Source organism: Telmatherina bonti (assembly GCF_933228915.1).
Source record: "Telmatherina bonti genome assembly, chromosome: 15".
Lineage (NCBI taxonomy): Eukaryota > Metazoa > Chordata > Actinopteri > Atheriniformes > Telmatherinidae > Telmatherina > Telmatherina bonti.
In genome coordinates, this window is record NC_136613.1 from 22,770,986 (window position 1) to 22,785,372 (window position 14,387).

A 14,387-nucleotide genomic window follows, 5' to 3' on the forward strand; every position below is an offset into this window, starting at 1 on the left:
TTGCGTCGTGATAATATTCAATACTTTGACAATTAAAACCTATAAATTCGAAAAGTTTAGGGCTGTTGTCAAAGCAAAAGACCGAGATAACTTACTATTTTATGATTGGCGGTTTGTATAGAAGATAGGACAGAGATTTAATTGGCTACTCTGGCAATGTCAAGCTTAAATTTAGTATTTTATTCACGACAAAAAGTTGCGAATAGTAAAACTTTAATATCTGCCATTTCAATTTACACTTTTCTACATTTTTAATGCCAGTTTTGTTTTCATATTTTGCTTGTCAGATTTGTTGCATTGAAAACAGTTACCTTATCCATTTGTGTTCGAGACGGATTCATGAAATTCTTTTGGAAATACGGGAAGAACTAATTTGTTGTGATCCGCATCAGTTTGGTTAGAGGAATTTTGTAAAGGACTATTTAACAATGTGCTTTGGAGGTTTGCGCTCACGAGTGCTTCTGTGAATCACTCAATTTACGGAATTTTTCTAACTCGTTACTTTACTCCCATCTGCTGGGCAACAGAAGCAACTGCAAGAAATCCCATTTTATAATACAAAATGAAATAAGGCGGAAAACATGGAGAAATTGCTAGTAATTTCTCTTAAGTGTTGCACTTAGTTTATTCTGCGAGACAGTAATTCTTTTTAACGTGATGCAACTGAAATGTTATAACTTGCCTCACAAGTCACGCAACTAACATTGCATTGAAGGTTTATATTTTGATAAATTGTTTAACTGCACTACAACTATTAGCTGATACACACACAAAAAAAAAAGGGGAGACATTACATGCTCAGAACATTTATTAACATTAAAGGATGTTGCCAGGAATGTGGTCAAATTTAACATTTGGAATGCAGGATGATTTTTAGACCCGTCAATATTCTTCACCTTCTTCATCCTCCTCTCCCATGCTGTCTGTGCCCACCTCTTCATAATCCTTCTCCAGAGCAGCCATGTCTTCCCTGGCCTCCGAGAACTCTCCTTCCTCCATGCCCTCTCCAACGTACCAGTGCACAAAGGCCCTCTTGGCATACATGAGGTCAAACTTGTGATCAAGTCGGGCCCAGGCTTCAGCAATGGCAGTGGTGTTGCTCAGCATGCACACAGCTCTCTGCACCTTTGCCAGATCTCCACCAGGAACCACAGTGGGAGGCTGGTAGTTGATGCCCACCTTAAAGCCTGTGGGGCACCAGTCCACAAACTGGATGGTGCGTTTGGTTTTGATGGCTGCAATTGCAGAGTTGACATCTTTGGGAACTACATCCCCACGATACAGCAGACAGCAGGCCATGTATTTGCCATGACGCGGGTCGCATTTCACCATCTGATTGGCTGGCTCAAAGCAGGCATTGGTGATGTCAGCTACAGATAACTGCTCATGGTAAGCTTTCTCAGCTGAGATGACCGGGGCATAGGTGGCCAGAGGGAAGTGGATACGAGGATAGGGCACCAAGTTGGTCTGGAACTCAGTCAGGTCGACATTCAAGGCTCCATCGAAGCGAAGTGAAGCTGTGATTGAAGACACAATCTGGCCAATGAGCCTGTTTAAGTTGGTGTAAGTTGGTCTCTCAATGTCAAGGTTTCTGCGGCAGATGTCATAGATGGCCTCATTATCCACCATGAAGGCACAGTCAGAGTGCTCCAATGTGGTATGGGTGGTCAGGATGGAGTTGTATGGCTCCACTACTGCAGTGGACACCTGAGGTGCTGGGTAGACAGCAAACTCAAGTTTAGATTTCTTCCCATAATCAACAGAGAGTCTCTCCATCAGCAAGGATGTGAAACCAGAGCCAGTTCCTCCACCAAAGGAGTGGAAGATGAGAAAACCCTGCAGGCCAGTGCACTGATCAGCCTGAAAAGGACATTTTCTTTGATTAATATTTTTAAAAAAAACAAAAAAAAAAAAAAAAAACCTCTAGCCATCAGTCTATTACGTTGTCAATACATTTACAGCCATGTCAAGACATTGGAATTATGTGTTAAACTTTAATCAAACTTAATTCACCAGTTTCCGTGTCCTGTCTAGGACAAGATCTATGATCTCTTTGCCGATGGTGTAGTGTCCACGAGCATAGTTGTTGGCAGCATCTTCCTTCCCTGTGATCAACTGTTCCGGATGGAACAGCTGACGATATGTTCCTGTACGCACCTCATCTGCAAAATTGATGAGTTAAGTTTATATTTTAGGAAAAAAATTTGTTTAGGAATATAAAAGATTGCAAAGTTACAGAATACTGACCAATTACAGTAGGTTCTAGGTCAACAAAGATGGCTCTGGGAACATGCTTTCCTGCCCCTGTCTCACTGAAGAAGGTGTTGAATGAGTCATCTCCTCCTCCAATTGTTTTGTCAGAGGGCATCTGTCCATCTGGCTGGATCCCATGTTCCAGACAGTACAGCTCCCAGCAGGCATTGCCCATTTGGGCACCAGCTTGGCCAACATGCATAGAAATACACTCACGCTGGAAAAAACAAGAAAAAAAAAAAGTTAAGGAGTTTTCTACAAATTAAGTGCACATTATCCAGTAAAAGGCTGTGTGTGCTTTCTGTATTGGCTGTATAGCACCTACAGTGAGGTTCTCTACACACCAAGTGATATTGATGATCTATTGCATATCAGAGTGTTTGTAATGCTCTGCTAAAGTATACAAGACAATTTTTGTAATGTCTTTATACAGTTAAGCTATCAAAAGATGATTGAAAGAGTTGTATAGACTATTTAAAGAGGTACACAGTACATAAAAGTACACAGTACTCAAATGACTGCACATTGAAGTTGAGATCCCTGCCTCAATGTTTTATAGGAGCCTTAAATATGAAAAAAAAGTTGCAGACAGGAAGACCATTCCTCAAGCTGATGTGAAATTCTTCCCCCACCTCTTCATCCTGTGTCTCCTCCCTTTCCTCTTCCCTCCCCCTTGAGTCTTATTCCTCCCCCTGCCTGTCCAGCTGTAAACTAGTGTCGTCTCACTCTCCACATCTCTTAAACCAAAAACTTAAAATGGCTGACATCTAACTCATACTGCAAAGCAGACCACTCCTCCTTTCTGTTCTTTTTATTCCATCCCCCCACTGCCACGATTGCCCTGCTTACTTCCTCTCAGTAAAAAAAAAAAAAAAAACCTAATTCCCAAACTACAGTATCTTGTCTTTTCACATAAAAGTTCCACAACTATATGCATATTAAAACAAGCTTGAAAAGGACTAATGAACTTTTAGCATTTGCCATTAAGCTTGTCTAAAGTAGTAACATGACTTTAGCGTAAAACTATTCCACCTCATTTTTTGCCTCTGCATTAGCACACATGCCCCAAGATTCATTACATAGATTAAGTTAAAAAAAAAAAAAAAAAAAAAAAAAAAAAAAAGAAAACTGCTACTTAGCAGGACAAAGCTGCTTTTGTATTTGTAATCTTTACTACAGCAGCGACCTAGTGAGCGCAAAAGACCCTAGACGTTCAAGAAAAGTATCAAAGTGAAACAAATGAGAGTCTGAATGAGAAAGTCCATTGAAATTTCAAGCCTACGTCATCAGCCAAGCAGCTACTCACCATTTTGTCTGCTTGTCCTTCGACTAACGCTGAGGATTCAGACACAAGGCAGAAGTGTGGAGGAAAGGGTGAGCCAGAGCTTATGTAGACAAGGATGTAAAGGGGGCAGGCTGAAAAATACAAAAAGCAGCTGCATCGTTGATTGGCGGGCGGGAACAGCAGTTTAGAAAAAGGAGGGAAGTCCCTATACTGCCTATCATTGTTTACACCCCTGTACTGATCTACGCTACATTATGAGTACAAAGGTAAATGTATTTCATGCTCTTTATAATAATCCCCCCCCCCCCCCCCCTTTTTTTTTTTTTTTTTTTTTTTTTTTTTTTACCAGTGTGTCTATATGTTTGTGACAGTTAATGAAAATCCGCTTAGAGCTCAAGAGTTTGAGAATGCACATACCATAAAAGAGATATGTGAGTATTAAATGGAGTTTAATGGACTTCGTGGAGGAACACCACTACGCTCCGTGTATTAAAACCGTGTAATGCACTAACATTTTATAATTTTTTTGTTTTAATTTATTTTTTTTTTTTTAACAAAACTTGATAAATATGCTAAAGTATGGGAACTATTTAATGTTGGCTTCGATGTTGTTTTTTTTTTGTTTTTTTTTTGCTAAACATGGTCAAGCTACAGCGATTTTTCTCTCAGTTGATCTGAATCAGTTGATTAATGCGTTGCTATGGTGACGCTCGTAACGGAGTAATAATAGTGATTTAACCTGCCGAAATACGTGTCTATGTACGAAAATAATGCCTGCCAGTTGGCATTAAAATTATCACTGGTCATGGTATAAGTATGACTTAACTATTTCATTAACCCACACACATTTTCCACCGTAACATGCTGTAGTCTTTTATGCATTTTGAATAGTTCTGCTTCCTACATACTTACCAACTCACCAGCACATATCATGTCCACATCTAATCATTAAAATGAATAATCACACAGAATATAGCTGGACTAGAGGAAAGGCTTTATTGTAATGATCAAATTTAAAAGGCAAGTACTTTAATCAAAGAAAAACATTAGGACAGTCACTACAAATAATGTATTAAGATTACACAAATTGCATGAAATCATATGGCACATTTCAGTATGATGTAATTCAAAACATAAAATCAGTACTACTAAACACCACTAACAAGTAATAAAAATTTTTTAGTAAATGTCAGACAATTTTTCTGAATTTGTTCCCTTTACGTATTTATTTCTTGGAGCCGCTTTCAAGCTGCCCTGTTAGGCACACAAAGCTGTGATTCATGCATAAGTGAACTGGGATCCTATTGTTTCTGCTGGCCGCTGTCTCAGTATGAGCTACACAAACAACACAAGCCAGCCAGTACGTCAGTTATTTCCTCTCATTCTCGTTCTTACAGAGTCACAGCTGAATGGTATATAGAAACTAACATTGGAGCTCTTTCATAACTTACATTCCTCATGGAAGAGGATACTGCAGAGGGGGGAGGTGTACAGAGGAGAGGGTGTGGTTTTACTTTCTCAGCCCAACACAAATGCAGAGAAAAGATCTTTAAACAAAAGAATGTTAATAAAAGTAGTCTACAATTTTTTTAGTCGTATGATAATATGCATTTGTAGATATGTTTTGTAAATGAGTAAACTAATACATTATGCATAATGTTCGGATTTAAAAAAAAAAAAAAAATTGATGGAATGTTGATACATACAGTATTTTAACACACTAAAACAGCCAAAATAACCCACCGTAAACTGAAAAGTACTTATTTACTCAGTATTCCTCCCCATCATTTTCATCTTCCACATTGTCAGCACCCACCTCTTCATAATCCTTCTCCAGAGCAGCCAAATCTTCCCTGGCCTCCGAGAACTCTCCTTCCTCCATGCCCTCTCCAACGTACCAGTGCACAAAGGCCCTCTTGGCATACATGAGGTCAAACTTGTGATCAAGTCGGGCCCAGGCTTCAGCAATGGCAGTGGTGTTGCTCAGCATGCACACAGCTCTCTGCACCTTTGCCAGATCTCCACCAGGAACCACAGTGGGAGGCTGGTAGTTGATGCCCACCTTAAAGCCTGTGGGGCACCAGTCCACAAACTGGATGGTGCGTTTGGTTTTGATGGCTGCAATTGCAGAGTTGACATCTTTGGGAACTACATCCCCACGATACAGCAGACAGCAGGCCATGTATTTGCCATGACGCGGGTCGCATTTCACCATCTGATTGGCTGGCTCAAAGCAGGCATTGGTGATGTCAGCTACAGATAACTGCTCATGGTAAGCTTTCTCAGCTGAGATGACCGGGGCATAGGTGGCCAGAGGGAAGTGGATACGAGGATAGGGCACCAAGTTGGTCTGGAACTCAGTCAGGTCGACATTCAAGGCTCCATCGAAGCGAAGTGAAGCTGTGATTGAAGACACAATCTGGCCAATGAGCCTGTTTAAGTTGGTGTAAGTTGGTCTCTCAATGTCAAGGTTTCTGCGGCAGATGTCATAGATGGCCTCATTATCCACCATGAAGGCACAGTCAGAGTGCTCCAATGTGGTATGGGTGGTCAGGATGGAGTTGTATGGCTCCACTACTGCAGTGGACACTTGAGGTGCTGGGTAGATGGCAAACTCAAGTTTAGACTTTTTCCCATAATCAACAGAGAGTCTCTCCATCAGCAAGGATGTGAAACCAGAGCCAGTTCCTCCACCAAAGGAGTGGAAGATGAGAAAACCCTGCAGGCCAGTGCACTGATCAGCCTGAAAAGGACATTTTCTTTGATTAATAAAAGCCTCAACTCTAGCCATTAGTCTTTTATTATCTGTAGTCAATATGTTTACAGCTATGACAAAAGACATTTTAAGTCATTTGAATTGTGCGCTAAACTTTCCTAAAAAAAAATAAATAAATAAAGTAACAAAACTGACCAGTTTCCGTGTCCTGTCTAGGACAAGATCTATGATCTCTTTGCCGATGGTGTAGTGTCCACGAGCATAGTTGTTGGCAGCATCTTCCTTCCCTGTGATCAACTGTTCCGGATGAAACAGCTGACGATATGTTCCCGTACGCACCTCATCTGTATCACAGAATTTTAAATATTTACTGGGTGAGTAATCCTAATGTCAAAATACTTTTAATAGCTTTTTATTAAAATGTTTATTCTAAAATGTTCTTCTATTCTTCTAACAAATAAAGGACTTGCCTTCCCTTAAAGGACTCGGCTGTGTGAGATCGGTGTCAGCTACTTCAATGTGTTCTACCTCCACACATTAAATTGCAGATACTAAGGCAAAAAAGTGTAATACAAAATACCAGTAAAATACTGTCAAATATAAATGTGACACTGACCGATGACAGTAGGTTCTAGGTCAACAAAGATGGCCCTGGGAACATGCTTTCCTGCCGCTGTCTCACTGAAGAAGGTGTTGAATGAGTCATCTCCTCCTCCAATTGTCTTGTCAGAGGGCATCTGTCCATCTGGCTGGATCCCATGCTCCAGGCAGTACAGCTCCCAACATGCATTGCCCATTTGAGCCCCAGCTTGGCCCACATGAATAGAGATACATTCACGCTGCAGAGGGTGAACAAAGTTCTTACCTTTTCATATTATTGCTTCTTAAATTTTCATGTAACTATGTCTGCTCTGATGCGAAAGAAGAATTGCTGAATAATTATAACAACAAATGCTTCCAATAGTATAACACAAAATCAGAGCATTTTACCATTGCTTGTCTCTCTTCTCCGATGTCCAGGTATCAGAAAGAAGATGTAATGGCAGATACAGCCGTCTTACTCTGCTTTTATATACAGCACGTTCAGCTGAGATCTTATCTGAGCTGTAATCAGAGAAGCCACAGATGAGTCTGGGATAAAGTCATTGCTTTACAAACATACACACAATGCAAAAGGAGGTCACCACCCTAGTCATTGTGTTCTGTGTTTGAGAGGGTTTTGTGCAGGTGTGTTTGTACCTCATATTTCAGAGAGCAAAGGTAGAACCCCAGATGAGGGAAGTCAACCTCAAGTAGTTAAACTTTCAAGGCTTAGATTAATCAGATTAGGTTGCAGCTCTTGATGGGATTATACGAGTCTGTTGCTGATTTTTTTCTTTCTGCAATGTAATCCATTATTTTTAACAAATATGAATGGAAATGTAGACAATCTGGACAGAATTCAATAATTAAATAGATAAAACTGAACACATTTTCTAAAGCCATGTTTGTTATGAAGCATAAATTTTGTTAATATAAAGCTGTGAATTCCAAGATTTGAGAATATACTGATCCTGTTAGATGAGGCTTTATATTTTTGAACAATTGTTTAAAGAAATCTGTTTCTATCTGAAAGTTTCTCCCCTTTCCTTATTTGTTGTTCAGTCCTTATTGAAAGAGAAATGTAATCCATGTGAATTGCCTCATGAGGTATCAGCTGACTATGTGGTGAAAACAGTAACTGCCTGCCATTGTGGTTCCACTGAATGTAAAATAACACAGGACATTAATATGCCATGGCCAATTCAGGCTTTTAGGTCCAGAAATTCATTTATATGCAGCATTTGGTATATTTGATGTGTTCACAGTTATGTTTCAAATCACTTTCAGCTGCGTAGCATTAAAATCACTGTCTGTCTCAGTTGGCAGCCAAAACCTAAACTGTTGATACAATGCCATGGCTCGAAGGCACATCGCACAGCTTTGTCATAATTAAAACAAGTCAAATAACTTTCAAGAGCCAGAGGCATACAGCACAATACTGGGGTTCAAAGTCATGTGGGAATGTTGACTCAGTAAAATCCTTTGTGACACAGAACACTGCAGTGGTCTGTGGCTGGTTTGTTCACAAATGACATGATAAATCCCCACTTTGTTTCCACCATCTTTATATCTATGAGCACTGAGAATTATATTATATAGGAAAAAGAGCTGGATGCCAATGAAAGTGGAACTCATTGTAACTTAATGTTTATCAAAGTCTTGAATGAGTTTTGTTCAGCTGGCCTTGAATATGTGGTAACGCTAGGATTGTACCTTCCTTCACTCTGGGGCCACTTTCTCCCAAAGCATTATATTGTAAACAGCATGCAAAGCTGCCTCATTTATATAAAACACATGTATATAAATTATACAATGGTGATGATTTTACAATGAAAACAATATTGTGTCACTATCTTAAAAACAATACCTCATAAGGCAAAAGAATGTTTTGTCTTTTTTTTTCCAAACTGATCTTTTGCCCAGTTTTATGTCTTATAAGTTGGCATAACTCTAAGAAAGATTACACTTAAGTGTTTTTACTTTTTTGTGTTGTGTTCAGAGGTGTAGCCAGAGTCATAAAGCTGTGACCTATTTCCATTGTGTAAGAGTACAGTCCCTTTCCTACTGCTGCACAATTCACTCCTTACAATAATGACTCACAATAATGCTCTTGCCTTAACAGGAAGAAATATGGAAACCCAGAACAAGAAAAAAAGGTGAGAGAAGATCTGGGATTATTTAACATAGCTGCCCTATAAATTCAACAACATATGTTACGCGTGCAAAAGAATGTTTGTCTGCTGTTTGGTTTTATTTGAACTTCTGATTTGACTACTTAGAAACTAATTTTGATTGTTAACAAATCTCAGTTAAAGATAATCTGAAATTGACAAAATAATTAATTCACGCCAGTTCAGTGTTTTATCTGTTTATTAAATGCACTGGTGAACCAATCACAGTACAGCCTGGAAAATGAGAAAAATGCTGTAAACTTAAACAACTTCAAACACCTCAGCATGCAGCAACCTGTCATTAAACGTCTCGACTCATGGTCTCATTGCTTATTTGTGCTCCATTTGGCTATTCCAAAACATGAATATTTTCCATTTATTTCTTTGCTTTGGTTTGTTGTCTTCTGCATCACCAGGGTCCTGTCCAGTTCCATTCATAGACAACAAAATCATTGTTTTAAATACAGTTTGCTTGATTACAAATGGCTCTGAAGTAGAAAAGCAAACCGTGATAATTCTTTTACCACTGCATTAATTTCCTTTGTGGTGTCATGAAAACACTTCAGAAATCATGACAAACAGGAGGCAACACCAAAGGTTTGAGCAGAAAACTGAGTATTTTTGTTTGTGAATAAAAGTTTCAACATTTAAACAAAAATGATGTGAACTGTGTCAGTCAAGCAGCTTGCATGTTTAGATGGTTGAAAACATTATGAGCGAGGTGTTGCATACAGTGATCTTGTAGAGGAATTGCTTTTCTTAACTGAGCCACAGAAATGAACCTGTAGAGGGTTGCTTTAACTTAGTCTTTTTCAACCATTTTCACAATCACAAAGCACTCCATAAACTGAAAAAGTTTTTTTTTGTTTTGTTTTTTTCTAAAAAGACAATTTGTAGCCTATATGAACAACATAACGTTGTTCTTGTCAAACTGTTGTAAATAGGAATAAAATAAACACGAAGAAAGTGTTGTTGTTTTGTTTTTTTTAATCTTTCATATTTCTGTTCACTTGGTGGGAATTTTGGGCCTGTTTAGATGAACACAAAGCTGATATCCTGGCTGGCAGGAATTGAAAAAGACACAAAGCTCTTCCTGAACAGCTCTCAGCCTCTATTTTTAGGCAGTCAAGCATATTGTTGCAGATAATAATTCTTTTGCAAAAAATGTTTTTGCACCAGTTACATTAAACTGGATCTTTTGCCTTGACTCCACTTTTGACTGTGTAGTGGCACACCATTGTGTGGCTGAAAGGCATTGCCAACTTATGTCTGTTTCCACCAGTTTTTTTTTTTTTTAAGATAGTTCAAAAAGCCCATAAGACCATGGATGTAAACAATGCTTCCTAATGCATCACCTCAACTGTGACATCTGGCTCAATGTAACTTTTGAAGCAGCTGTTTACTTCTTTTTATGTCATTGAATTATCATTCAGAGTCCTTAACAAAGACATGAATGCAGATGGAGACTATTTACATTTGACCCTTTCATGTTTTTATGTACTACCACATTTTTCACATGCAGTATCATACTTGCATATGTGGTGATTCTAATCTTTATTTTGTAAAAGTATTATTTATATCTATTATTTATATATATATATATATATATATATATATATAGTGTGTGCATATATAATATAATATGTATTGTGATCATGGATAAGCAGCAGAGGAAAGCCGTAGTGATTGATGTATCCATTCCCAATGATGGATATATCAGAAAAAGGAGCAAGTGAAACTGGAGATGTACCAATGCCTCAAGGAAGGACTGGAAAAGGCCTGGAGGGTGAAAGCAACAGTAGTGCCCATAGTGTTCTGAGCATTGGGGACCATCTCCCACAACACTGGGGAAGTGGCTCCAACAGATACCTGGTGAAACATCAGACATCTCTTCCCAGAAAGGTGCAGTCCTGGGAATAGCTAAGATACTGTGTAGGACCCTCAAGCTCCCAGGACTCTGGTGGAAAAACCCAAGCTTGAGAGATGAACAGCCACCCTCCCTACCCTGAGGAGATGGCAGGGGTGGGTGAGGGAGTTTTTTTTTTTTTTAATGATAAATATAATACTTTTACAAAATAAAGAGTAGAATCACTATATATGTAAGTAAGATACTGCATGTGTGAAAATGGCAGTTTAAAAAAAAAAAAAAAAATAATTTAGGCATCAGAGGGTTGAGAAGTAAGCCAAAGTAAGCCCTAAAGGCTCACAACCTAATATGTCAGGAGAATGATCGTGGGATGAGGCGCTGTAATAGTTAGGAGAGAAGAAAAGATCGATTTGCATGCTTTTAATATCTGCCACAAAGTTTTGGTCTCAAGACACAGAGGCTGAAGTAATCACGACCTCTAGCGTTCAAAATAAATAGGTACCAGCACATGTCAGACATCCTGAGGAAGATTGGTTTGGAATAGTTTGCCCCACCCAACTACCACAAGGATTCTTTACTGTGACTTGACTCGCCCGTCTTTTAGGACTCAGATCTGCTTCTTCTTGTTCTTCTTCTTCTTTGTTCTTCTTCAGCAACACAAATATGTATTGTTATGATTATAAAACTTGAAATTAAAGTCATAAAATACCAATAAAATGATAAGAGGGGAAAACAAAATAATACACCACCACATTTTTCCCTTTCTTTTCTTGTTAGATTGATAAGTTTCTTAAGTCCAAAAACCCTGAAATAAGGCAAGGCAAGCTTATTTCCATAGAACAATTCAACAACAGGATGACTGAAAAGGCTTTACAGAGAGGCATAATTAAGATAAAAACGAAAAAAGAAAGAATAAAGATAAGATAAAAGCATGGTGAAAAACTCAAGCTAAAAAGAAACTGCAGATTTAAAAAAGCAGACGAGTACGGGTGGGTCTTAAACCTGGATTTAAATTTTCTGCATAACTGAGCCATGTACAACAACAACAATGCACTGCGCGCTCTTCTTCTTCTTCTTGCGGTTCCGGCAGACTGAACACCACGGGGTGTATTGCTGCCCCCCTCCACTTAAAGGGAAATGCACCTCGCATCTACTCATATTCGATCATGAAGTCCGGAAGAGGTTATGAAGTGGAGCACAGCCTCCGCTACGCCCTTACAGTTCACATTTGGATTGAGGAGAACTTTTAATGATACTGAAGAGAATCCTAGCTTCATGACATCAATAAAAAGAGCTCTTCTGAAGTCCGCATATTTCTCACATTCCAACAGCACGTGATGAACCGTTTCTGACTTTCTACAGAGGTCACAAAGACCATCTTGATGTTTTCCTATTAGAGCTAGATTATTTGCCAGGCCACAATGTCCAAGTCTTAATCGCGTGAGGATAACTTGCTCCCTTCGGTTTTTCCCACAGATTGGATTGCAGGATTTTACACTCTGCTGGATTTGGTGGTAGTGCCTCCCTCTTAATTCCCCGTCCCATTCTTCCTGCCATTTCCCAGAAACATACTCGTTAACTATGCTGCGACACTCGAACTGCCCCAACGAGACCCTAACCTCCACCTCCAGCTGCTTTAGAGCCTCCTTAGCGACTGCATCCACAACCTCGTTTCCCTTGACGCCCACATGGGCCGGAACCCAAACAAAGCCTACACTCATACCGCGCTGTTCTATCCTATGCAAAACGACCATAATTTCACATATTATGTCGGGCCGAGCACCAACGCCCCCCCACTGCGCGCTCTACATACGCGTTCACGTCAAAGGGCAGGTGGGCGTGGCTTAGGGTAGACTGACTACAACGCCACATGCCCTCGACCGCCTGGCAGTACTTTTACTCACCAGGACCTCGTTGACGGCCACAGTGAGAGCCTCCAGAAACCCTACAACGCACTAGAAAAAAGTCTTTCAGAGTTCACTCTACTCAGACTCCACAATGGTAAGTTTAATTCTGTCTGCTGACTTCAGTAACATTTTATCTTCAAAGTTCAGTTTGCCTGGTGCGTCAGGTTAGTGGTGGTACGATGCAGTGTGGCCTCCTGCAGCAGAACCACCGTGTCAGAAATAGCTCCTTGGCTCAGTGACTGACAGTAAAGCTGAGCTAGTTGCTTTCTGGGTGAGCAGGTGCTATTTATTAGTTTATATTGTCAGCACATGGAAGGAGAAAAGCTACTATTAAAAACTATAGAAAACGTGCATATTCATGGGCTCACTGTTTTACTAATTAAGGGGAACATTTTAATGCTTGTTTTGTTTAAATAGCATTTAAAAAAAACAAACAAAAACCTGCTTTTTTTTTGTTCTTGTGATGAAGCCAACAAGTCAGCAGAGGAATAAGGTGTGTCTCATGATGCATGTATCAACAACTCTAGTGCAGATGGAAACATGGGGAGTAATGTAAAGCAGGAAATAGTGCTTATATATGTATATAATACATATATATGTATATATATATGTATATATATATATATATATATATATGTATATATATATATATATATATGTATATATATATATATATATATGTATATATATATATATATATATATATGTATATATATATATATGTATATATATATGTATGTATATATATATATATGTATATATATATGTATGTATATATGTATGTATATGTGTATGTATATATGTATGTATATGTGTATGTATATGTGTATGTATATATGTATGTATATGTGTATGTATATATGTATGTATATGTGTATGTATATATGTATATATATATGTATGTATATGTGTATGTATATATATATATGTATGTATGTATGTATATGTGTATGTATATATATATATGTATGTATGTATATATATGTATGTATGTATATATATATATGTATGTATGTATATATATATGTATGTATGTATAGATATATGTATGTATGTATATATATGTATGTATGTATATATATGTATGTATGTATATATATATGTATGTATGTATATATATATGTATGTATGTATATATATATATGTATGTATGTATATATATATATGTATGTATGTATATATATATATGTATGTATGTATATATATATATGTATGTATGTATATATATATATGTATGTATGTATATATATATATGTATGTATGTATATATATATATATATGTATGTATATATATATGTATGTATGTATATATATATGTATGTATATATATATGTATGTATGTATATATATATGTATGTATATATATATGTATGTATGTATATATATATGTATGTATATATATATGTATGTATGTATATATATATGTATGTATATATATATGTATGTATGTATATATATGTGTGTATATATATATGTGTATATATATATGTATGTATATGTATGTATGTATATATATGTGTGTATATATATATGTGTATATATATATGTATGTATATGTATGTATGTATATATATGTATGTATATATATATGTATGTATATATATAT

At 37.7% G+C, this 14,387-nt stretch overlaps 3 protein-coding genes across 3 annotated transcripts in view; 1 reads left to right on the plus strand and 2 right to left on the minus strand.

Annotated features, from left to right (window-relative positions):
* Nucleotides 1-790: 790 nt before the first annotated feature.
* On the minus strand, nucleotides 791-3,598 carry LOC306766645 (tubulin alpha chain). The gene is made up of 4 exons (XM_079254449.1): nucleotides 3,560-3,598; nucleotides 2,248-2,470; nucleotides 2,014-2,162; nucleotides 791-1,860 (listed from the first exon to the last, which is right to left on the minus strand). Exons 1-4 carry the CDS (start codon nucleotides 3,560-3,562, stop codon nucleotides 883-885), a joined length of 1,353 nt encoding a protein of 450 aa, XP_079110575.1. The 5' UTR covers nucleotides 3,563-3,598; the 3' UTR covers nucleotides 791-882.
* A 1,708-nt stretch (nucleotides 3,599-5,306) lies between these two features.
* Nucleotides 5,307-7,066, minus strand: LOC306766646 (tubulin alpha chain-like; the record flags this gene model as incomplete). Its single annotated transcript, XM_079254450.1, has 3 exons — nucleotides 6,871-7,066; nucleotides 6,450-6,598; nucleotides 5,307-6,281 (listed from the first exon to the last, which is right to left on the minus strand). The coding sequence occupies exons 1-3, from the start codon at nucleotides 7,049-7,051 to the stop codon at nucleotides 5,307-5,309; spliced, it is 1,305 nt and encodes a 434-aa protein (XP_079110576.1). The 5' UTR covers nucleotides 7,052-7,066.
* Nucleotides 7,067-12,743: 5,677 nt separating this feature from the next.
* The window catches only part of LOC306766734 (tubulin alpha chain), a gene marked incomplete at its 5' end in the record, with an annotated part of 6,551 nt that continues 4,907 nt past the window's right edge, over nucleotides 12,744-14,387 (plus strand). The window contains one exon of the mRNA XM_079254556.1: nucleotides 12,744-12,875. Coding sequence (XP_079110682.1) covers nucleotides 12,873-12,875 — 3 coding nt within the window. The remainder of the gene's footprint in view (nucleotides 12,876-14,387) is intronic.

Bases quoted from the DNA above. Each gene is read 5' to 3' on its own strand.
- LOC306766645 (XM_079254449.1), bottom strand. The intron at 2,163-2,247 runs GTCAGTATTCTG...TCAATTTTGCAG, and splicing joins CCTAGAACCTACTGTAATTG to ATGAGGTGCGTACAGGAACA. The intron at 1,861-2,013 runs GTGAATTAAGTT...TGTCCTTTTCAG, and splicing joins TAGACAGGACACGGAAACTG to GCTGATCAGTGCACTGGCCT.